Source organism: Ostrinia nubilalis, chromosome 27 (genome assembly GCF_963855985.1).
Source record: "Ostrinia nubilalis chromosome 27, ilOstNubi1.1, whole genome shotgun sequence".
In the NCBI taxonomy this organism is placed as follows: Eukaryota; Metazoa; Arthropoda; class Insecta; order Lepidoptera; family Crambidae; genus Ostrinia; species Ostrinia nubilalis.
This window is the reverse complement of record NC_087114.1, coordinates 3,042,627-3,064,527: the sequence shown is the minus strand read 5'-3', so window position 1 is coordinate 3,064,527 and position 21,901 is coordinate 3,042,627. Positions and strand designations below refer to the sequence as shown.

At 36.9% G+C, this 21,901-nt stretch overlaps 1 protein-coding gene across 1 annotated transcript in view; it reads right to left on the bottom strand.

Moving 5' to 3' along the window:
• LOC135084790 (uncharacterized) overlaps positions 1-21,434 on the bottom strand; it is a 49,928-nt gene extending 28,494 nt beyond the window's left edge. Inside the window, exons 1-2 of the mRNA XM_063979528.1 lie at positions 21,372-21,434; positions 12,773-13,044 (exon numbers count right to left, since the gene is read on the bottom strand). Of these exons, the coding sequence (XP_063835598.1) occupies positions 12,773-12,837 (65 nt within the window). The 5' untranslated portion in view covers positions 12,838-13,044; positions 21,372-21,434. The remainder of the gene's footprint in view (positions 1-12,772; positions 13,045-21,371) is intronic.
• Positions 21,435-21,901: the final 467 nt, after the last annotated feature.

Sequence of the window (21,901 nt, the reverse complement as noted above, 5' to 3'; positions counted from 1 at the left end):
ATGGTTCAAACATGCCTTTTCTGATTAGAGGAATAGTTTTTTTCGCTTCAACGAATCTTATCTCTCATCAATGATTATGAAATTTAGGCGTAAATACGTAGGTAAAAAACAAAGTAACTTGTTCAAACAAAAGCTTTTCAAGCACAAAAGTTTCCAATATTTAACGACAATATACTGAACGTGTCAGCGACGAACATTTTTATCTAAAATCAATAGATAAAGAATATCTTTGCAATTACACCGCCATAGCTTTATGGTGTGTGTTCATGGAATACAAACGATGGTTTAGGAAATATGAGATAGGGGAAGTACGAGTATGTTTGATGACATTTTTGGCGCCTCCAAGTGCGAAGGAAGAATATAATTAATTATATAGATTACAATACATACATTATAACAATCTCACCAGATCAATGCTCGAATGCATTGTGACAACATTACACCAATATTCATTCAGATAAAAACTCTAATTTTTACTAGAGTTCGTTTGTTTGAACGCGCTAATCTCAGGAACTAACTGGACCGATTTAAAAAAATATTTTGTGTTGGACACCCCATATGTCGCCCATAAGTCAAAAGTAAGTCAAAGACCCCATATGTCGAGGAATATTAATTATAAATAACATCACGCTACGACCAATAAGAGCGGAGCGTCAATAAAAATTGCAAAAACGGGAAAAAATATTATAAACTATTTTCAAGTGTACGAAGTCGCGGGCACAGTTAGTTATTAAATAACAGTTAAAATGACAAAATGGTCTCCACAACAAAAATTCCATTGCATTTACTGCGAAGTAGGACGTTCTGGTTCCCAAGAACTCTGCAGTTTAGCGATTAGTGGTGTTATAAAATAAGAGCCAAGGTTTTTTTTTTTTTTTTTTTTTTTTTCATTTATTTACCAAATAAAAAGAATTACAGACAAAATTTGTTTTGACAGCATTCAGGAAACCACTAAGGTTTGTGTTGATGCTGTTGCAGTTCTACATCGATACTTATGGTTACAATAATAATTACAATTAATTTACAATATTTTATAACTATAATATATAATAGTTCGAATCAGGCTTACGCATGAAGGGTTCCGTATTACAAAGATTTTCATATTTTTTTGCACACACTTCTTTCTTTTTCTTCCCTTTTATTTTCAACTTTTTGAATGAAAAGTTCCGCGTACCAATTTACGATTCAAAAGATACGCCTGTGATAGGTATATCATACAAATTATTACAGACCGGGTAGTCAAATATATGCTGAAGGAAGGTGCCGAAAGTTCGGCAAAAAACATGCTTGTAGCGTTTTGTCGGCTTTTAAACAGGAAATCTTTTTATTGATTTACTAAACCCTAGTTTAGCAACTTCTTCCGTGATTACTGATTACGTATTAATTAACAGACTGCAAAAAACATAACCTTCTGGTGCAGTCAGGTAAAAAGGCGGTTCTCAATCTCAATATTCGTCTGTCTGTTTTGTTTCCTTAGCGACAAGTGAGACGAGTTCCGCAGCCGAAAGTTCCTAAAGCATGACCACACATCATAAATAAGCTTTAGTAAGAGACTAATTTGGATACGGAACCCTAAAAACTAAACACCAAAACCGGTTTAAGCTTCAAAACACAATCGACATTTTATAATAATCGACATAATTGGAGCTGTTTTATATTAGATTCCGATGAGATCTCAGATGAGATAGACGATATCGAAGCTATAAAATATTGGCCAATAAACTTCTTACATTTTAGGCAATAACGTGTAACAAATTGGCATGATAATTATTTTTAATGTATTTTCGTACGTGTTAGTAGTTATTAATTTATTAAGTAAGTATGTATAGGTTTTATTTTTTATTAAGTTGAAACTTGTTGAAAGCAATGTAGGTAATTAATAAAACTTTTCACTGATGTAAAAAGAAAGCAAAATCAATTCAAGAAAAAGATTTACTATTTCCAAAACTTAGGGGATTTTTTTTGTCACAGAAATCGTTTTTTTTTTTACAAATCTTGAAGAAAACATCAAAAACCAATCAAATAATACAGATACTCAATTATTATACACTTTTTAAAATCGGTCCAGTAGTTTTTGAGTTGGTTACGCATAATAACATAAACAACATACAAAAATGCAAATCCTTACTCTTTAAAATCCTTATTAGTATGACAAAATCACCCTTTTTCCCCTCAGGGTTTTAAAATATGCCTCAAGATAGGAAATTTTATTGCAAAGTAATAAAAATAAACAACATGAACAGGAATAATGTATGGAAAGCCCGGGACCGACTTGGAACCTGTTGCTCAAGTCATTCACACTCATAATCACATTACAATCGAAGTCATACAAGTATACGGCCTATCTACATAAAATATACTATAATATACTAATACTAGCTTTCCGCCCGCGGCTTCGCCCGCGTGGAATTTTGTTTGTCACAGAAAAACTTTATCGCGCGCGTCCCTGTTTCAAGAACCGGGATAAAAACTATCCTATGTCCTTTCCCGGGACTCAAATTATCTCTATGCCAAATTTCATCAAAATCGGTTCAGTGGTTTAGGCGTGAAAGAGAGACAGACAGACAGGCAGGCAGACAGAGTTACTTTCGCATTTATAATATTAGTATAGATAAAGCTGAAGAATGTTTGTTTAACGCGTTTATCTCAGGAACTACTGGTCAGATGTGAAAAATTGTTATTGTGTTGGATAGCCCATTTATCGAGGAAGGCTTGAGGCTATACAAAATCACTCTACAGCCAATAGGGGCGGAGCAGTAAAGAAAAATGTTGCAAAAACGGGGAATATTATTAGTCCAATCATTAGTTAGCAACATAAAAAAATTAGATTATTGCATATGAAGCAGCTAACACTAAGACCGGGCTTTTGCCAAGCGATTAGACTTTCTTAGCTCAAAATTCACGCGGACAACGCCACAGGTAGAAGCTAAAGTATGTTTATGAATTTCTAATTACAAATCATAATCTTCGAAACGGATTCAATTTGTTTACACTCGGAGAACGCTAGAAATTTCACTAACAACTTTGAATGCATTGACCATTTCTTGCAATGATTCATCAGTACAATTCGTCAGTTGGATCCGAGCTTTATTGTCACACGAATAAAGTTTATTTTCGTTGATTTGAATAGCCGTCCCACTTACTTTTTTCTTTAGTAATTTGTCTTGGTTTACAAGGCGATAAACTGAAGCCAAGAACGAATTTATAGCGATAACTTCACACTAAAGCGTTTGAACAATAAGTTTTAAACTTAGATTTGAGATAAAAAAAACATTGGGTTACTTACATATTTCATGCATCTTAAACTTTCGTAGACGCTGCTCGGATCATAAACTCATTTCTACTTTTTCACTTTCCAAGATGTTATTGAACTTTTAAATGTCTCATAAAATTATTAGTACAAAAACTATGGGTCTTAGAACCCAGCTGATTTCACTAACGAAAGTGACGTATGAGTTTTCATTAATTAATTTCACTCGATTCAATTCGATCACTCGTCGCACAATCACTGCATTTTCCGGATACTCAAAGCTTGATAAGAAACTGTGGTCCAAATAAGGAGCCTTGTGGAACGCCTAATTTCACTTCGGTTTTAAACGCAAGCGCACGTCTACCTTCCGTGGGCGGTGCGACTGTATGACGTGGTATTGAATTGACGGGCGATCTACGTTCCGTTATGTCTATAGTTGGGGATTAATCGAGTGGTACATGGTCCAACGCTTTTCTAAAGTCGGTGGGTAAACGGGCAACGCATAGTCGCTCGTCGATGGATAGTTGGTGATGTGGAATTATTCGCTAGAAGCTGTAGAAACGTTTGTATCATGGTGGTGGGAAGGGGGGATTGAGCCAGACGCTCTCATGGTACAATTGTTTATGTTCTATGTTGTGATGGCACGTGCTGAGGGAAATAGTCCGACACTACGCGGTACACATGCTTTTTATATCCTGTCTCTTTTTATTGGCTGTTATTTCAATTACGGACAAGATATTTTCGACATGACATTTGTGTTATGTTGGTAATTTAGATGTTTATTTGTTATAATTATAAATAATAATAATATAATAAATCTTTGGACAATTTCACACAGCGCCAGCTAGCCCCAAAGTAAGCAACTTAATGCTTGTGTTATGGGTGCTAGCTTAACGGATATACTACTTATATACTTTTTTTTTTTTTTAAATACATAATTATTATACATAGTCACACCCAGACCCGTCACAGAAATTAAAATTCATCATTTCAATTTCTGCCCGGCCGGGAATCGAACCCGGGACCTCTCGGCATAGTAGTCCGTTCTGAACCACTACACCAAACGGCCGACAAAATTAATACTAACTTGTCGCGTGTAATTTGTATTAGAGAAAATCTTGCTAGTTAGATCTTGCAATGCATTTCTGTGTAAAGTTAGAGATGATATAGTTTAGTTATTATTTACATAAATGTAATCACTACACAAAGTATTTTAGTCTACAAATTACTAAAATAAATAGACCCACTTTTCATTGAGAAGAGAAAATAAAACTAAGAATAATGAATGCAAATAACATAGAAACGTTCTCAGCTCCATTTCAACTGATGATTAATGGTCATATCTTCTCTCGTACCATAATGTGTAGCTCTAGGGTCAGTAATTATAATTCTTTCAATAGCCGGAAGTTTGTATAATGGGCCATTTCACAGTTATGTCATACTCATTGTTCTGACTGCTGTAATGTAGTTCGATCGTCAGATGTTGGTCTTACTACGGTTGAATGAAATTGTAGACTATTTCTGGAGTTTGCTATGTCATATTTACTTCCGTATGCCCTTTTATTGATGGGGCTGTACGTATTGAAACGGTTTTTTGTGCTAAGGATATTTTATAATAGAATAGGTCTAAACTTTATCTATGAAAATATCGACTTTTTCTTCAATATTCATGAGTTTATTCCCAGCATCAAATTTTAATTTAAGTTTCATTATTATCTAGGTTTTATTATTTGAAAATTAGTTTCTAGTGTTTAACATTTTGTAAACATCAAAAGCAACTCGTTCTAAATGTCGTTCATTGCCGAAAAGAAAAAAAGGTCTCCTACTCATATTTTTTTTATGTCTCACAAAATCTCCATACAATTTGGTAATTTCGTAGATAAAGAAAGACCTATTTCATCAAGAAGTGGACTGTGGAACGTAATATATGGAAACCTTAATGATGCAAAGATTCCTGAGTTTCAAGCCCTAGTTTACACTTCACCGGTTACACATTCTTGAGGAGTAAATAGAGTGAAAGGATTAAGAAAATATGGGGTAAGATGTAACTTATACCCTTCTAGTAGCCTTTTAGGTTACGTTAAGAGTGTTACGACAACACAAGAATGTAAAATCTTTATCTAAGACAATAAAAATGGACAAAACTGATAGTCCAAAAACGTCTAATGTCATTTAAGTGATAATAGATATACGCCCGTATTCACAAACACTACTATGAGGTCTCACACAGCGCGTGGACGCACAGGGTGACACACGAACCAATTACAGAGCTCTATTCAACGCTATGCGTTCGATTTGCTGCTTCACTTAAGCAAGCATCGTTTGTGAATACGGGCGTTTATCTAAGTCAATAAAAATGGACAAAACTGATAATAAAAAAACGTTTAATGTCATTTAAGTGAGATATAGAAAGTGAATTAAGTAATAAGAAATTCAAACGAAAGTGAAGCTAGATAATTGATTTTGTATCAATGATTTGCTACATTCCAACCGGATTTAAGTCACAAACTACCACAAAAAAGACAGAAATGACACCAGAAAGATAGTTTATCATCATCAGGTCATTTAGTCTCCACTGCAGGAGCACGACCCTCCACTTTACCCGAGGCAAATGGAGGATTTGGCCTACACTCCCCACGCTGGCCAGACGGGATGGGGAGCCTGATGTTCGCATATTTGTCCCTTAGTCGCCTCTTACGACATCCACGGGAAGAGTGGGAGTGGGCCTATTCTGCTCTGACGAAACCACACGGCTAATTACCTAATAACATTAACCTTACACAAAATAAAAGATATTTTAGTATTTAGTAGTTTAGTATAGTTCTTCTGATTAATTTTGTTGCGGGTCCAATGACAGTTTAACTTTCCCCGGGGCAAACTTGACCCTCACTGGTTGGGTTGTTGGCGGTCAAGCTGTAGATCCTGGCTACACAAGAGTTGCAGCGGTGGAAACGAGAGGTGGGAACAGTCCCGTATTTAGTAGACTACCCAATCAATTCTTAGCAGAAATGAGAAAGATATTGAATAAGAATTTGATTACACCAATCAAAGTAATAAAAATCAAGAGGCTTACAAAGAAAGGGGCATTTCACGAGCCAACAAAACATTATCTTAAACACCGTAATAACATATGATTACAGAATTACAGTACGGCAACTCTGTAATTTGCTATGTCGTACAATCGTTTGTAATTACAAGTTTTTCATAGAAAACGGGGAAATCACTTGCTACATAGTTATTCGTTAGGCTCTACATGTCACATGAAAATGGCGGTAACTGTTTGCATTTACTTGGGTCGTTGTACTGCATTTGCATGAAGAAATTGTGGTTGTGGTCTACCGATATTACAAGAAAGAAATATTTCAGTAACTAAACTATTAATAACTAGCAGCCGTCCGTGACTAAGTACCCGTGGACCCCGTTTTACCCCCATAGGGGTTGAATTTTGGAAAATCCCGTCTTAGTGAGCACCTACGTTCTAAAAGGAACCCCCATGCCAAATTTGAGACTCTTGTAGTTTCTGAGATTTCGTGATAGTGGAGTGAGTGAGTGGCTTTGCACCACGTCTTTGTTACAATTTGTATGTGTTGTCAGTTGTCAACTTACGTATCAAGGACGTGTTGTGAACTTTTTGGCTACTTTGGGTGTCACGAACTGTACGTGTACGTACATGGGTGGATTATGGTGTCGTCATGGTTTCGCGTCTACCAAATCGTTTTATAATTGCGAACCGTATCGATCTTACGAATTCTCCAATCACCGTGTCTAACGATTCAATTGTACTGTCTATAGTACTGTTAATAGTCAGGAAGCGATGCAGACCGATTTGTTCTAATATTAGAAACTATGACTTCATTTTATGCCTAAAAGGAGGCTTCATTAATAAGTCATTCCACGGAAATTAAAGATTTTTGAATTTGGAATTTTAATTCGGGTGTTTTGAGTTATTTTGTTGTCAAGAGATGGCGTTGTCGTTATATTGCATCACGGTGGCGTGTTGCCACAAAATTTCTCACCACCATTCGGTGAAAGGAGGCTAAAATATAAAGAGGTTGTATTATAAGAATTTTTAATTGGCTAAAATAAAAGTAAAATGTTATTTTCATACACAAGTGACAAGATAATTTAAAGTAGACAAGAAAGCAATGCCTAAGTGGAAACAACGTTTTATTGATATGCCAAAGGCTAATGCCCGCCATTTTCATTAACATAATGATTAAATTCGATTCACATCAAGTCTTTGGACAAAAAACTTATCAGACAGAATTAATCTCTCTCCTATAAAAGGATTACAAATCATTTAGTAATTATAAAAAGTAATCTTGTCCAAATACGTAACAAATTCAGATTTGTAACTGGTCAATTGAGATTAACAAAAAACCTACCTACTTAGATTTGGCCCAGTTTGTGTGGGTAGTCAAAAATATGGGTTTTGCAATACTTGCACCACCGGTCGCGCCCACGCGTCAAGATTTAGTCATACTTACCAACTTTGTAAACGAAAACGAATAATACCCACGTGAGATCAATTGTTTGATAAAAAAGTAAAACTTTTATTTAGGCCATTTTCAAAGATCAACGAGCTGTGACGAAAGAAACAAAGCAGCGCGTGTCTCTACTATATTCTATCTATTTACTTCAAAATCAAAAATCAAAATCAAAAATATTTATTCAGTTTAGACCACAAGTGGCACTTATGAACGTCAATAGAAAATAATAAAAAAAGAAAAGGTAGCCCTTCATCATCATCATCTCAGCCATAGGACGTCCACTGCTGAACATATGTCTCCCCCAATGCTTTCCATGTTGCCCGGTTGGTAGCGGCCTGCATCCAGCGCCTTTCTGTTTTCCATCTATTTACTTAGCACAACGAAATAATAATCAAATATCTTGTTAAGTCGTAGATGAGTCAGCGAATCTGCGAACATCAGGCCTCCCCAACCCGTCTGGCCAGCGTGGGGAGTGCAGGCCAAATCCTCCATTTGCCTCTGGTAAATTAGAGGGTCGTGCTCCTGCAGTGGAGACTAAATGACCTGATGATGATAATGGATGACTATAAAGAGGAATAATGATGTCAGAAGTCAAAAAAATTAAGGATGTTTTAAATAAACAACTTGAAAAAGTCGAACTGCCTAAGGCGGGATTTAAGATGGTTGCTCAAAACACAAGTAATCTTAATTTGGGACATTCGATTACACAAAGTAATTAAGTATTTATATCAATGCTCTTAACAGTACGTGGGACAGAAGCTAAGTATAATAAATAATAATCTAGATTAGATTGTGGATAACAATTGAATGTAACACGGGAAAAAATTAGATTATGTCATAGCTAAGTTTAGATCTTGAGTCTAATTTAAAAAGATGATAATCATAAATCTTTGTAGTCCAGAGCACTATATCATACTACATTTTATTGCAAAACTGTTCTTAATTAAATTACATAAGATGCTTGAGTTTATTTTGATGTGCTTCGATTGAAAATTTAAGAATAGATGCAAGTCTTTTTATTCACAACGAAGAAGTTATCAGCCTGTAGGCTGCATCTCACCTGATGGAGTGATAATCAGGCCGAAGGTGGAAGCGAGTTTCACATGAAATCTATCAGAGGAACTGGCTATCTTAAACCCCTAATTTCGAAACACAACGTTCTTCCCGAAAATTTTTTAGGAAGCGTTTGACCTTTTTCTCACCTGATGGCAAGTGATGATCAGGCCGAAGGTGGAAGCAAGCTTCACGTGAAATCCCTCATGAAATCCTCAACCAGAGGAACTGGCTATCTTACTCCCAAATATCGAAACAATGTTATTCTTCCCGAAAATGAAAATGCCCTATCATTTAAACTCCAGAGCCTTTTAGTCGGCCGATAGTTCTGACTTCTAAGTAATTTGTATGAAGAATCGGCCAATAACAAATCCGATAGGTAAAATATTTTATACATGCCCATACTGATTAACAGCCCGAAAAAAACGGTCAGCCAAAAAAAAAATGTAGTCTTGGACTCCAGATTACAGAATTTTAGCTGACTGACTTTGGTCGGCTTCTAATTTGTATGAAGATTAATGTGCGACTTTCATACATGTCCATACTACATAGGTACATGTCCAAACTATCGGCCGACAAAAAGTCTTCAGTCTACGGGGTTTCTTAGATTCTTATGGCATTTATCCAAAAGAGGAAGAAGCTACGACTTCGTTATTGACTTCCTGGGAGTGACCTATTTTTCTAATGCAGTTAGTTTCGAACTTGCTACATTACTGGGATGTATGCGAGTCGAAATATTTTTGTGTTCACTAAGGCGAATTTGCACCAACTTAGGTACTTTTACCGTAATTTTAACACTAACCGGTGTTTTTGTATGCAGTTTGACAGATTTTTGACGTTTGTTAAAGTTAAAGTAAGGTGGTGAAAAACCCAGCCTTAGTATGGAAATGTCATTTTAAAACTATTGTTCAACGGGTAAGAAGTATCTCTCTATGCATTCTTATTGAATTTATAGTACAAGAGGTCACTGAACCCGGAAACGACATTATGTTAATGTCCTGTAATCTTGATAAATGATAAGCCATAGATAGAGTAGAGCTACCATTCTTAGAGTAGTAAGTGCTGCACCGTGATCGAGTATCGATTCGATATCTGTGGAATTCGACTACTTTACCAAAACGGAACTATCGTTCATTATTATGATATCAAAAGTAATCTACTTAGACTACGCTATCAAAATGTTCATAGTTTTTTTTTTACTAATCGTTTCAGCCAAATGACGTCCACTGCTGGACAAAGGCCTCCTCCAAGGTTTTCCACAATGCACGGTCCTGCGCTGCCCGCATCCAGGCTCTTCCCGCGACCTTTACCAGATCGTCGGTCCACCTAGTAGGAGGCCTGCCCACGCTACGTCTACATTTTTACTAATATATAAGGTGTTATTTTTTGTACTGATCATACTTTACCAACGCATCTAATAAAATCATACAAATACAACCCAAGTGTTTTTAAAAAAAAATTCAGGCTAGTTTTCGAGTAAAACGACAAAGAATGTTTCGAAAAAAATAAAAAATAAATCATCCTTTGAGCGCGGTGAGTATTCGTTTGTACGCACTATCGTAGTAGCCGGCCGAGGGCAACGACCACTGCCACGTGCCGCGCCGCGTGAGTCGGCCATATTAATATCGCTCGCTGCCAGTCGCTCCGCGCCCACAGCCCGCGCCGAGCCGCCGATCGGCATGCGGGAGCGCAACAACATAAATAATCGTCCCAGTCCGTCCAATGCGCCCAAACGTATTGCAGTGTATGTGTGATTTATTACAATGCCGCGCTTGATCAATAACAAAACGCAGGTGAAATTATGTTTCGGGCACACTAACTGGCCGACGAGAAACATTGACGAGTCGAAAACCTTCATACCTTGCTTGTTTGGAGCCGCGCAGCGCTTCAGGGAGCGCAGCCGTATCCTGACTTGACGAGATTCCGTGCGCTTCGAGGACTAAGTTCTGGATTTCAATTTCAATCACCGGCACAGTGCTGGCGGTACCCAGATGCGAGCGCCGCAGACGGCGGCTTTTGCGTAAAAATACGGAATGCCTTATCAAGGAGTTGTTGCCAGAGGGCCACGACCGCGACCTAGTTCTATCGATGGTTATTGCGGAAGTCTACCTAGGTACATACCTACAGTGTGATTTGGACAGATGAGTGCTTGTTTACGCGAAAGGGACTTTTTCCGTAAAAAAGTTAGTGCGCGAATTGTGAATACAACATCCGACGTGGTGTCTAGTGAACAGCAAGCAAGTGTGCAGCCCGAAAGCATTACCTCAATTCGATCGTGGCTAGATTAGACAGTGCAAGACAGTGTTTACGTGAACATTCAACAAAGGCTTGACGTTCAAAATGTATTGTGATTAGTGTAATAATAACCTAGGAACTTTAAATAACAACATTCAAAATAGGTAAATGTGTGAATAAGTAAAATCAATGAATCTAAAGTGTGATGGCAAATCATAATTTAGGAATTAAAACCAGGGAAATTGATCAGTGAGTTTTATTTACAACACCTATTCGTATTCAATATTAGGGTGCATTTCCACTGAAGCGAAGCGAAGTAGTAATAGATATGTACCTATCAATTTTTTATTACGTCTCTAAATAAATTGCGTAGGCATTACGAAACCGTAGATATTGAATTCCAATTTCTATCCTTTTTTAAATTTCTAGTTTAACGCGGATGATTCGCCTCGGTTCGTTGGAAAAGTCCCCCGCTATTACACTAATGAAAATACACTTATTTACCTACTTATGTAGCTAGATTTTGTTTCTCCCAGCGCGTAGTACCTATTAACATGACGTAACATCGTACATACTCACGAGTGATAATTTTTGGTAACGTAGGTTTAGTGTAATCTAACCTTTATGTGTGTGAACGTTGAATGAATGCGCGCGGCCATTGTTCGTACTCGTATGAATGAAATGAGTAAAGAAAGAGAGAGAGGCAGTGAGTGAAGACAGGATGGTTGTAAAAATAATATCTTTTTTTTGTTAGGAAAAGTAAAAACAAAAACTAGCCTGAATTTTTTTTTAAAAACACTTGGGTTGTATTTGTATGATTTTATTAGATGCGTTGGTAAAGTATGATCAGTACAAAAAATAACACCTTATATAGGTGATATAAGTTACGATAATTTTATTTTAGAAAAAACAAAATCTATGAAATTGTGACCAATTCCGTGCCAAGCCGCAAGCTTTCTGTTTGTAACCACAATTCTATCGATAGATATATCAACACTGGTATTTCTCTATCGATAAACTTGATGGCACAACACAACACTACTTCAAACATCTTGTTATACGGCTGTTTTGACAATATGATAACTGTTTTAAAATGATTTATTGAATAAAGAAAATAAATACAGTTTTTGGGCCAGTAGGAAGTTAGGAATGGTTAGTAAATCACACTTTTTTTTGACTGGTTGATGAGTAGTAGTAATTAATGACTGTCAACATAGTAAATACCAAGCCTAAATACTTGAGGAGAAAATATCTTTTCTTTAGAGTTCCCACAGATTACAGACTTTTTATTCTATTTTACACATTTTTAAATTAAATAAATTGAAGAAAAGTAACATCTAACTTTGCAGTTTATTCTTCACATATACAAATACCTCATGCTGATTTTTTTTTTAAACAAAAATAACTCCTTCCGGTTAGACGTCAAATCAAAACTGTCAAATCCATTTTTCAAACTTAGGGTTGCTACATTGTTCTTTAGTATCTAAAATAAATTGTATAAATTAAGTACGTAAACATAGTAAGTCAACATACAATGTAGTATTAATAAAACGTTTCATTACCTTCACCGTAGTCTTCATTTAGGCATTAACGTAGAATCCATTAAAGTTTAATCATTCGAGATGCCATGAATGTCTAGCACAGCACATGCAAACGTCAACATAGTTATATTTTAACACACTTGCAACATTTATACTTGGTTAGTTCACAACACAGTAACACCTGTTATTTCCCACACTTTTACCTTCTAATCCAACGAAAGAATCTGTTGCCAGCTCTCTTTCCACTATTTTTCTTCTTTTTCCCCATTTTCAACTGTTTTCAAGATTAACATAAACACTTCCTTGTTCTTAAAAGTTAACACTGTCTATGGTACTTTAAGTTTATTAATAGTCTATGGTCCGGATTAAACGTGATAGATTATCTGTAGCACACTGACGAAATTCCTTTCGCATTCTTCCGTATTTGAACGCAAAGTGACTGTCTCTGGCCAGTACAGGACTCTCAATTTCGGCTCTACAAAAAGGTTATATTAATTTAAACCAAAACACACAGTAATTAGGGTCTAAAATATTTACAGAATTAATCACAAGAAGCGTCAAACCAGTTATTCGAATTCCAAATTCAAAACCACCTCAAGTTGGCGACGAGGTAACTTGAAACCATAGAGTTTGGAGAAAAGAGTTTTCAGTTCCCTCCAGAAACGTTGAAAGGAGTTTTTATAGCAAATTACTAAAGAAAGTAAACGTTAGAAGTGCACGATGGTGCGCCCGCGCTCAGACTGGCTCGTGGCCACGTACGAAATTAGACGCAGTTGTAAAAAAAGGCAACATTGGATGGATGCACGTTGCGAGAAATGCGTGGAGTGTTTGTTTATTTTTGTTTGGAACGGGGCGGTGATCTGTTGAGAGAGCCGTTGCGGTGTGAAAAATTGGACTCAATTTATATTTGCAGACTATCTTCAGACTTTTAACTAGGACTCGATAAGAGACCTTAATAGACTTGAAGAGAGAGAGATTTGAATATAGGTAATGTAGGTTCCATTAAGGGCTTAGAACTTAAAGAAAACTGACAATTGACATGACAAAGGACATGCTAATCAGTTGACAAATCACGGGAAGTAAGAGTAATGGAATAGTCACTTTATCCAAAAAACCGTTTTTGCGTTTTGAGTCTGGATTATCTAATAGAATGACGTATGAGCCTATAAATGGCGTCGATATCTTTATTAGTAGATGATTCGAATTCCACCTAATGACATGTAATACCTATTCGAGATTAAAAACAAAGGCAAGCACACGCAGACAAAATGGTATAACGCTGAACGAGTGACTCACACAGATCTATATCTGGTTTGCGTTAAAATAGATGAAGGCATTGTTTCGAGTCTGCTCGAAACATCCGTTTTAAATTGAGTTTAATTTTTTTTTAAAAGCAGTAAAAAATATGCAGCTTGATAATTCGTGAACGTCAGAATGGCGGGTGTATGGTCACAGAATTGAATAATATAAATATAAATTTTTAATACCTGAGATGTACCTTGGTGTACCTTTAGTTATTAATTTTGTACCTCCCTAAAACGGGAACAATTACAATTACAAAATGAGCCGCCAACCTGATATCAGGTTGGCGGGTGTATGCTGAAATTGGACGAAACAGGTAAGTTATGGTTTTCTTATATTTATCATTATTTAGTACCTCAGATGTACCTCACAAATATATTATTATAAACCAAATGCGACGAATAATTACCGAGAAAATCGATACGAAAAATTTGATGTCCACCATTTTTTTGATGGCCACCATTTCTTGTAACAAGTTAGAAAGTTGATACTGACACAGATAATACATACCGTAGTATTTTTTAAGTCTGTTTCTTATGGCACGCACACTTTTGCATTTGCCAATGCCATTAATTTGCTAAAATCAAAAAGTTAGTATTGATAGTAGCGCCCTCCTGTAAATGTCATAAATAAGGTTGTCCAACGTGCCAACAATCGGAACTAGTAATCGGGACATAGTCTTCTTCTTCTAATATTATTTTTTTCTTCTTTTCATCTCTTCTTCTTCATCTTCTTCTGTTTCTTCCTCTTCTTCTTCGACTCTTCATCTTCTCACGTTCTTCTTCTTATTATTATCTTTTAATTTTTTTGCCTTATATCTTTTTATTCTTTTCTCATCTTTTTATTTTTTCGTCTTATTTCTTCTTATTTTACAAATCAGAGAAACAGAAGAAGGACAGGAGAGGAAAAAAAGAAGAGAATAAAACTTGAAGAAGAGGAAGACGATGTCTCGATTATTAGTTCCGATTGTTGCCACGTTGGACAACCTTATTTATGACATTTACAGGAGGGCGCTACTATCAATACTAACTTTTTGATTTTAGCAAATTAATGGCGTTGGCAAATGCAAAAGTGTGCGTGCCATAAAAACAGACTTTAAAAATACTACGGTATGTATTATCTGTGTCGGTATCAACTTTCCAACTTCTTATAAAAAATGGTGGCCATAAAAAAAAGGTGGACATCAAATTTTTCGTATCGATTTTCTCCTTAATTATTCGTCGCATTTGGTTCATATTCATTATTTGTGAGGTACATCTCAGGTACTAAATAATGATAAATATTAGAAAACCATAACTTACCTGTTTCGCCCAATTTCAGCATACACCCGCCAACCTGATATCAGGTTGGCGGCTCATTTTGCAATCGTAATTGCTCCCATCTTAGAGAAGTACAAAATAAATAACTAAAGGTACACCAAGGTACACCTCAGGTATTAATTAATTGTATTTATTTTGTTAATTTCTATGATCATACACCCGCCATTCTGACGTTCACGATAATTCAATCAATTTTCAAAAAAGACGCAGAAATAAATGCCCTTTTTTAGCTAAAGAACTGCCTCGGTTTAGCGCGAACCATTTAGCATTTTATAGGTATACATAAAAATACATTACATAAAACTCTTATGGTATCAACCACATTACAAACCATCTGAGGACATCAACAAGTAGCAATTAAAGGAAACATTGACTTTTTATTTACTGATGTTTGTATACAATTACCTATTTAACCTCTGGCACATCACATAGCCGATGTCAACGACTTGATCATTGAGTATGTCATTAAGTTTATATACAATTTGACAATCGTCACCACACGCTGACGGTTGTCAAAGTCAACTGTTGTAAGGTGACGTCACATCGCATCACAGTCGCGGTAATATACCTACCTACCAGAAACTAGAGGTGTTTCCTATTGACAAAGGTTCACCAACGAATACCTAACAACGAATCACCAATAAGCCAAATAATTAATTTTAATCATTCTCAAATTTGGTTGGTGGTAGGGCTTGTTCTAAGTCCGCCTGGCTAGCTACCACCATCTTACCCAATGATCTTACCTAAGTCTGTCGCCATAACAAAAATGTTAACAACAGCATTGTTGTGTTCCGGCAGTTAGAGGTAAGATAGCCAGTTCCTCCGTGGTTGAGGATTCCAGGTGAAGCTCGGTTCCACCTTCGGCCTGATCGTCACTTACCCTCAGGTGAGATACAGGCCAAGAGCTTCCTCGTTGTGGATAAAAAAATAAAATAAATAACAACGAATCACCAATAAGTCAAATAATTAATTTCAATCATCCTCACATAAAATACCCTTAAACAAAACAATGAACTAATCTAACTAATGGCTAACCATAAACCAGCGTAATTGATAGTTCAAAATGCAGTAAACATAATCACGGGGTTCACGACCCGTAAAACTTTATGCACGTCCAAAAATATAGGCGATAACAACAAAAATAAACACTAGTTTCGTCACAATCGATGTTGTAATCTTTGGGCGCGTGCCAGCCTTGAATGAGGAAGTGAAGCGCATCTGAAATTATCTGTGACGAATATGACAGATAAAACTTCAAACGAGAATTTTTGGCGACGAGGAAATGCCATGTCATAGATGATGAGTAGGACTACATACACTGGATGCGTTCTGTAGTCAAAGCATTATGTATGGACAACATTGTCGGTCTCTATAAATTTTGTATTGATGCGATCTGTCCGTGCGGACACGAGAAAAGAACGCAAACCGCGCTGCTGACAGGTTGTCTTGCTCGGATCGACTATGTTGTTTATACATGATACAAGCTGTATTTTGACCTGACCGCAGACCGCATCCAGTCTGGCAGAGAACGCAACGCTACGCCAACAGTTGTTGCCGGGAGTGTTGTTGACTCACACTCACACCGTCAATATTTTGCATTGTGCAAGACCGGGAGAATTGGAAAGTCTTCCTTTCGAATAATTATTGAGTTTCTCGCAAAAAACATTGAAGAGTTGTAGTTTGATTTTCAATCAATTAATGAGAAGAAATTAAAAAATACGAGTTTGTTGCCATAGCGTAATTTTGAGTTAACTCAATAAGCCCGTGAGCTGATCGAGAGTTAGAAATAGAGTCAAAAAACTTTGCTGAATCAACCCATGTCTAAAAGAAAGACAGATCTGGCCTAAATATCTGACTAGTTTATTTAGTATTCGTTGCCAAATGGTAAGTATCCAGCCGCTTAGAAGGTGACTGCTGTCAACTGCTGTCAACTAGGTATACACTAACCTGTATGAATGCCAACAACCTAGTCTTTGCCAAAAATGAAGAAGGATTATTGTAAATACCGCTAGCTGGAGATATGCCTGATTTCTAAAAACACGTGAAAAGTAATGCTTCTAACCTGAACTAGTGTTAATTAAATAACACTAACAATGATTTTGATGAAATTATCTATAAAAGCGAAAGGTCACTGATTGACTGACTCACTCACTCATAACGAAATATCAGAAACTACAAGTGCTAGGAGTCTCAAATTTTGCATGGGGGTTCCTTTTGGAACGCAGTGCTCACTAACACGGGATTTTGCAAAATTCAACCCCACAGGGGGTAAAACGGGATCCACGCTAGTTACAGATAAAAGTCAGGTGAGTTTAAGTATGTTTAATCTAAGTTAGTCAGTTCATGAAATTACGAACACAAGCAATAATATAGCAATCTAAATTACTCATCCGTTACTTTTATATGGTTTGCTGACAAACTTGCGTAAGTTGGACATAAGACATAAGATAAGTTCTGCCGCACAATTTATAAACGCAGTAAGTAACACGTGAACAGTTTCGAGAAAAACGCGATCAAAGTTGAAATTTTATTTTGGGGTGTCTACAATTAGTTACGCAAATATTTGTAAAAAAAAATATATGGGCTTATAGAGCTAAACTCAAAGTTTATTTTGATATGAGGTTTTTGTATTTTAATTAATATTTTGTATTTCAAATTATTAAAAAACTGTTTATGTTATGGATTAACTAAGATTTCGTTCGATACTTACTACCCATGAATGCAGTATGATTGTTCCTTACTGCGTTTATCAGTAGTTTTCGTTACTTACGGTACATGTGTTAAATGATTGATTTAAATTTTAGTTCTTACAACGTAATATATGCGCCGTATCTTTACAACTTACTGCATTTATGAGTGGGAGTGTGAATCAAAATAATTTATCAAAACTTTAAATGCGCAGTAATAATACAATTATACTGCGCTTATCATAAGCCAATAACGCTTTCATGTTGAACTTTCCCAAATGACCAAGGGGTAAATGAAACAAGTATTACAAAATAATTGCTGAGATCGCTTGTTATTCAATCAAAAATAAGATATGGCACCCACTTTTAGATCTTAAATATACCAATCTAGTAAAATAAAGACTCGGTCGTTCGTTTCAGCCGAAAGACGTCCACTGCTGGACAACGGCCTCCCCCAAGGATTTCCACAAAGACCGGTCCTGTGCCGCTCGCATACAGGCACCTGACGCGACCTTCACCAGATCATCGGTCCACCTAGTGTGAGGCTTGCCCAAGCTGCGTCTTCCAGCTCATGGTCGCCACTCAAGAACTTTCTTGTCCCAGCGGCCATCAGACAACTCATAGTGTCTCCAACCTTCAGAGGAGTGGGTACAGCACGGCATTTGACATGATTTTTGTCTTGTCCATTAAAGACCCATTTGTTGAGAGGCTCTATTGAGGCAATCGAGGATTGAGCTTAGATCTTCCACGTTCGCAGCCATGACTACGATATCGTCCGCGAATCAAAGATGGGTGATGTACTCGCTGATGACATTTATGCCCAATCCGCTCCAGTCCAGAAGCTTGAAAACATCTTCCAGAGTGGTAGTGAACAGTTTTAGAAATATGACATCTCCCTGTCTGACCCCTCGCTGCAACTGGAGTCCTGATCCCGGAGACGGACTGACATTGTGGCCTATTCGTACAAGCCATTCAACGATTATATCTATAGTAAATTTGGCACCGTTGGAGAGACTGTAGCTTGAAGAGAGAAGTCTTTCTCATAGACCACAAATGCCAGACAAAGTTGCTGATTATTCTCCTCAGTTTTCTGCCATAGATAAGTATGTGGTCTATCGTACTAAAGCCTTATCGGAAACCAATTTGTTCGGGAGGCTAGATGTCGCGTGAAACCATTCATGATGACTCTCAAAAACAGAATCAGAAGTGAGATGGGTATAAAATAAATTCTTCAACAAGGTTTTGTTGCCTTTTTTGAAGAAGAGTATCACCACACTTCTGTGCCATGCCGTAGGCGTTTTTCCCTCAAGGATGACGGAATCGAATAGCTTCTAAAGAGCCTTTAGTACCGGCGTTCCGCCTGATTTCAGAAGCTCAGCCGTGATTCCATCATCGCCCGGTGCCTTGTTGTTTTTCAGCTGTTTGAGAGCCATTTTAATCTCGTACAGACACGTCCGGGATATCTTCGGTATAGTGTCGGGTCAATCTAGCTCTTGGGTCTTCGGCTAGATTTGTCATTTGGACAGGTTTTCAACTTCTTCCAAAAACGTAAGAGTCAGCCACTGCGTTCATAACATGTTAACACCTAGGCAGCACTCTGACAATACTTAGTATGTACGCAGTATAATTGTAATTACTGCATTAATATTAAGTACAAGTCATCTGTTTTTTCTATGGAAACATAATATCAGTGTGTGTTTAAGTGGAATTACTGCACATATACTATGTGCAAGGTGAACTTAACAATTGTAGAAACATAATAAGAATGATGTAATTGGCACATACTGCACTATTACTGTGTAGCAAATTAAGTAAGCGCGAGTATTCACGTAATATTAAGTTATTATGTGCTCTTACTGCTAACATAGTATGTGAAGAAACCTACAATCTGCTCTTTACTGCGTTTATGATAATATGTATCTTCCGTTCTAAGATAGATAGAAAAAAACGGGTCTTTGATTCTTATAGATCGCGATGTCAGGATTCAGAATATTCAAAACAATCATAAATGCAGTAAGTGGTACTTACTGCGTTTATAAATTGTGCGGCAGAGTTGATATCCGAAGATTTCTAGCGAGAAACATAACACCGCAATCCCAGAGAATGCAGTCTCCCTTTCGAATGCAAAGGGTAAACTAAACACCAATATAAATAGAGCCCTACGTAGTGTTGTGGAACCATCGATGGTCTCACTATCGATGGTTTGAGTTGACCTCGAAAAATATAGGGATATCGATAGTGCTCAAATGAAATGAAAAATATTTATTTAATTTTGAACAGTATTTTGGGACTTATCTAGGATCATGCACGAGCGCAGTGCACCATTGGGATCTTTTGTGCTTCCCTTTACATTTATTCCCCTCATCCGCAAAAAACCTATCTAGAACTTATGAACGTCAAAGTTAATACAAAAAAAGGTAGCCCTTAAGGGGCACTTTACATGTCTGCTGCTTATATCCGAGCTATCGGACATTTTGAGCTATACTTTTGTTTTTTTATTCACACGAAGATGCTCTTCGCTACATTACAAAGTGATGATCATGCCGTAGGTGGAAGCGAAATTCACCCGGAATCCTCAACCATAGAGGAACTAGCTATCTCACCACTAACTGCCGGAACACAACAATGCTGTTAACAGTGTTGTTATGGCGACAGACTTAGGTAAGTCGGTCGGTAGTAGCTAGCCAGGCGGACTTAGAACAAGCCCTATTATTAACAAGATAGTACTTCCACAGAATATGCCCTAATCTCAAAATGCCCTATCGATAGTATTCATCAAAATGCCCCATCTATTCTATTATTTTTGCCGTTACTATCGATAGCGGACTATCGACAAAACAACACTAGCCCTACGCGATGCGTCGCGTGCTTCGGGAGTGAAGGGTCACCGACACGATGGATTGCTTTAAAGAAAACTGTTTGTTTTATTGCTGTTCGAGTGATCTTTTTAGGTTTTGGAGCGTTTCAGATGTCATTTTTACTGCACAAGTCTGTGGTAGACATCTTTTGCAAATGTTACTGGCAAGTCGTCTTGAATATTACAGAATTAATATTAGAAGAAAGTTTATTAAACTGAATGATTTATATAATTTAGGTATTTGTTTATATTTGACATTAATTAGCGCTATGTCAAGATCAAAGCGGTGTTAAAGACAGTTAATACAGCTCACCTGCGTTTCGTTTATTAATTAAAGAAAACTGTCAAGTTTAATGAACCGGCATAAATACGTTCAAACTTTCTGCCAACCCTGACAGCCCTAGAGATCTTCCACGCTTGAACACAACGGCCACTTTCGCAGTCCGAGAGCGAAATGACACGCGTTCCATTTCCAAATGCACTTCCTGTTTTGTTTTCACATTTCGAAAACCGAATTCCGTAACACTGGCTGACAAAACCTATGACACGTGCGTGACAGCTGCTATAACCGCGTTCTAAATTTGAACGCGGGCGTAGACAATAAAAAGATTTAAGATTCCAAATTCAAAATTGTAACCGTATAAGTTTTGAGCGCGAGAGACGAGTCCTGTACAGAGCGTCAGTCTTTCACGGTTATAACGCGGATACTGAAGATGTATTCAAACGAAAATACAAGCTTTTCGGGAAGTCACAATGTTAATTATAGTACTCGATGAAATGCCGGAGCGGTACACGCAAAAAATTAAGATAGAACACCCCACAGCGGCGAAGATGATGCGATCTCTAATAATAAAAGGCATCTGTGGTTTTGAGGTGTACTATAAGAAATTTGCTTTAGTCACAGATTTTGGCTCGCGTTATAAAATTCAGGTTTCTTTACATGCAACGATTTTGTTCTGGATTAAGGAGCTATTTGGCTATTTTTTTTACCAATGATATTATATAAAAATTCTTTAATATCATTGTTTTTTACGTTTTATTATTATTTTGCGTATTACGCGACGATATTGGTAGGGAAGGCTATATTTTAGACGGGTTAAGTGTTTTGAAAAGGATTTATTTAATTTTAATATTTTTTTTCTAAAAACAAAAATAGCTTTTCTGAGA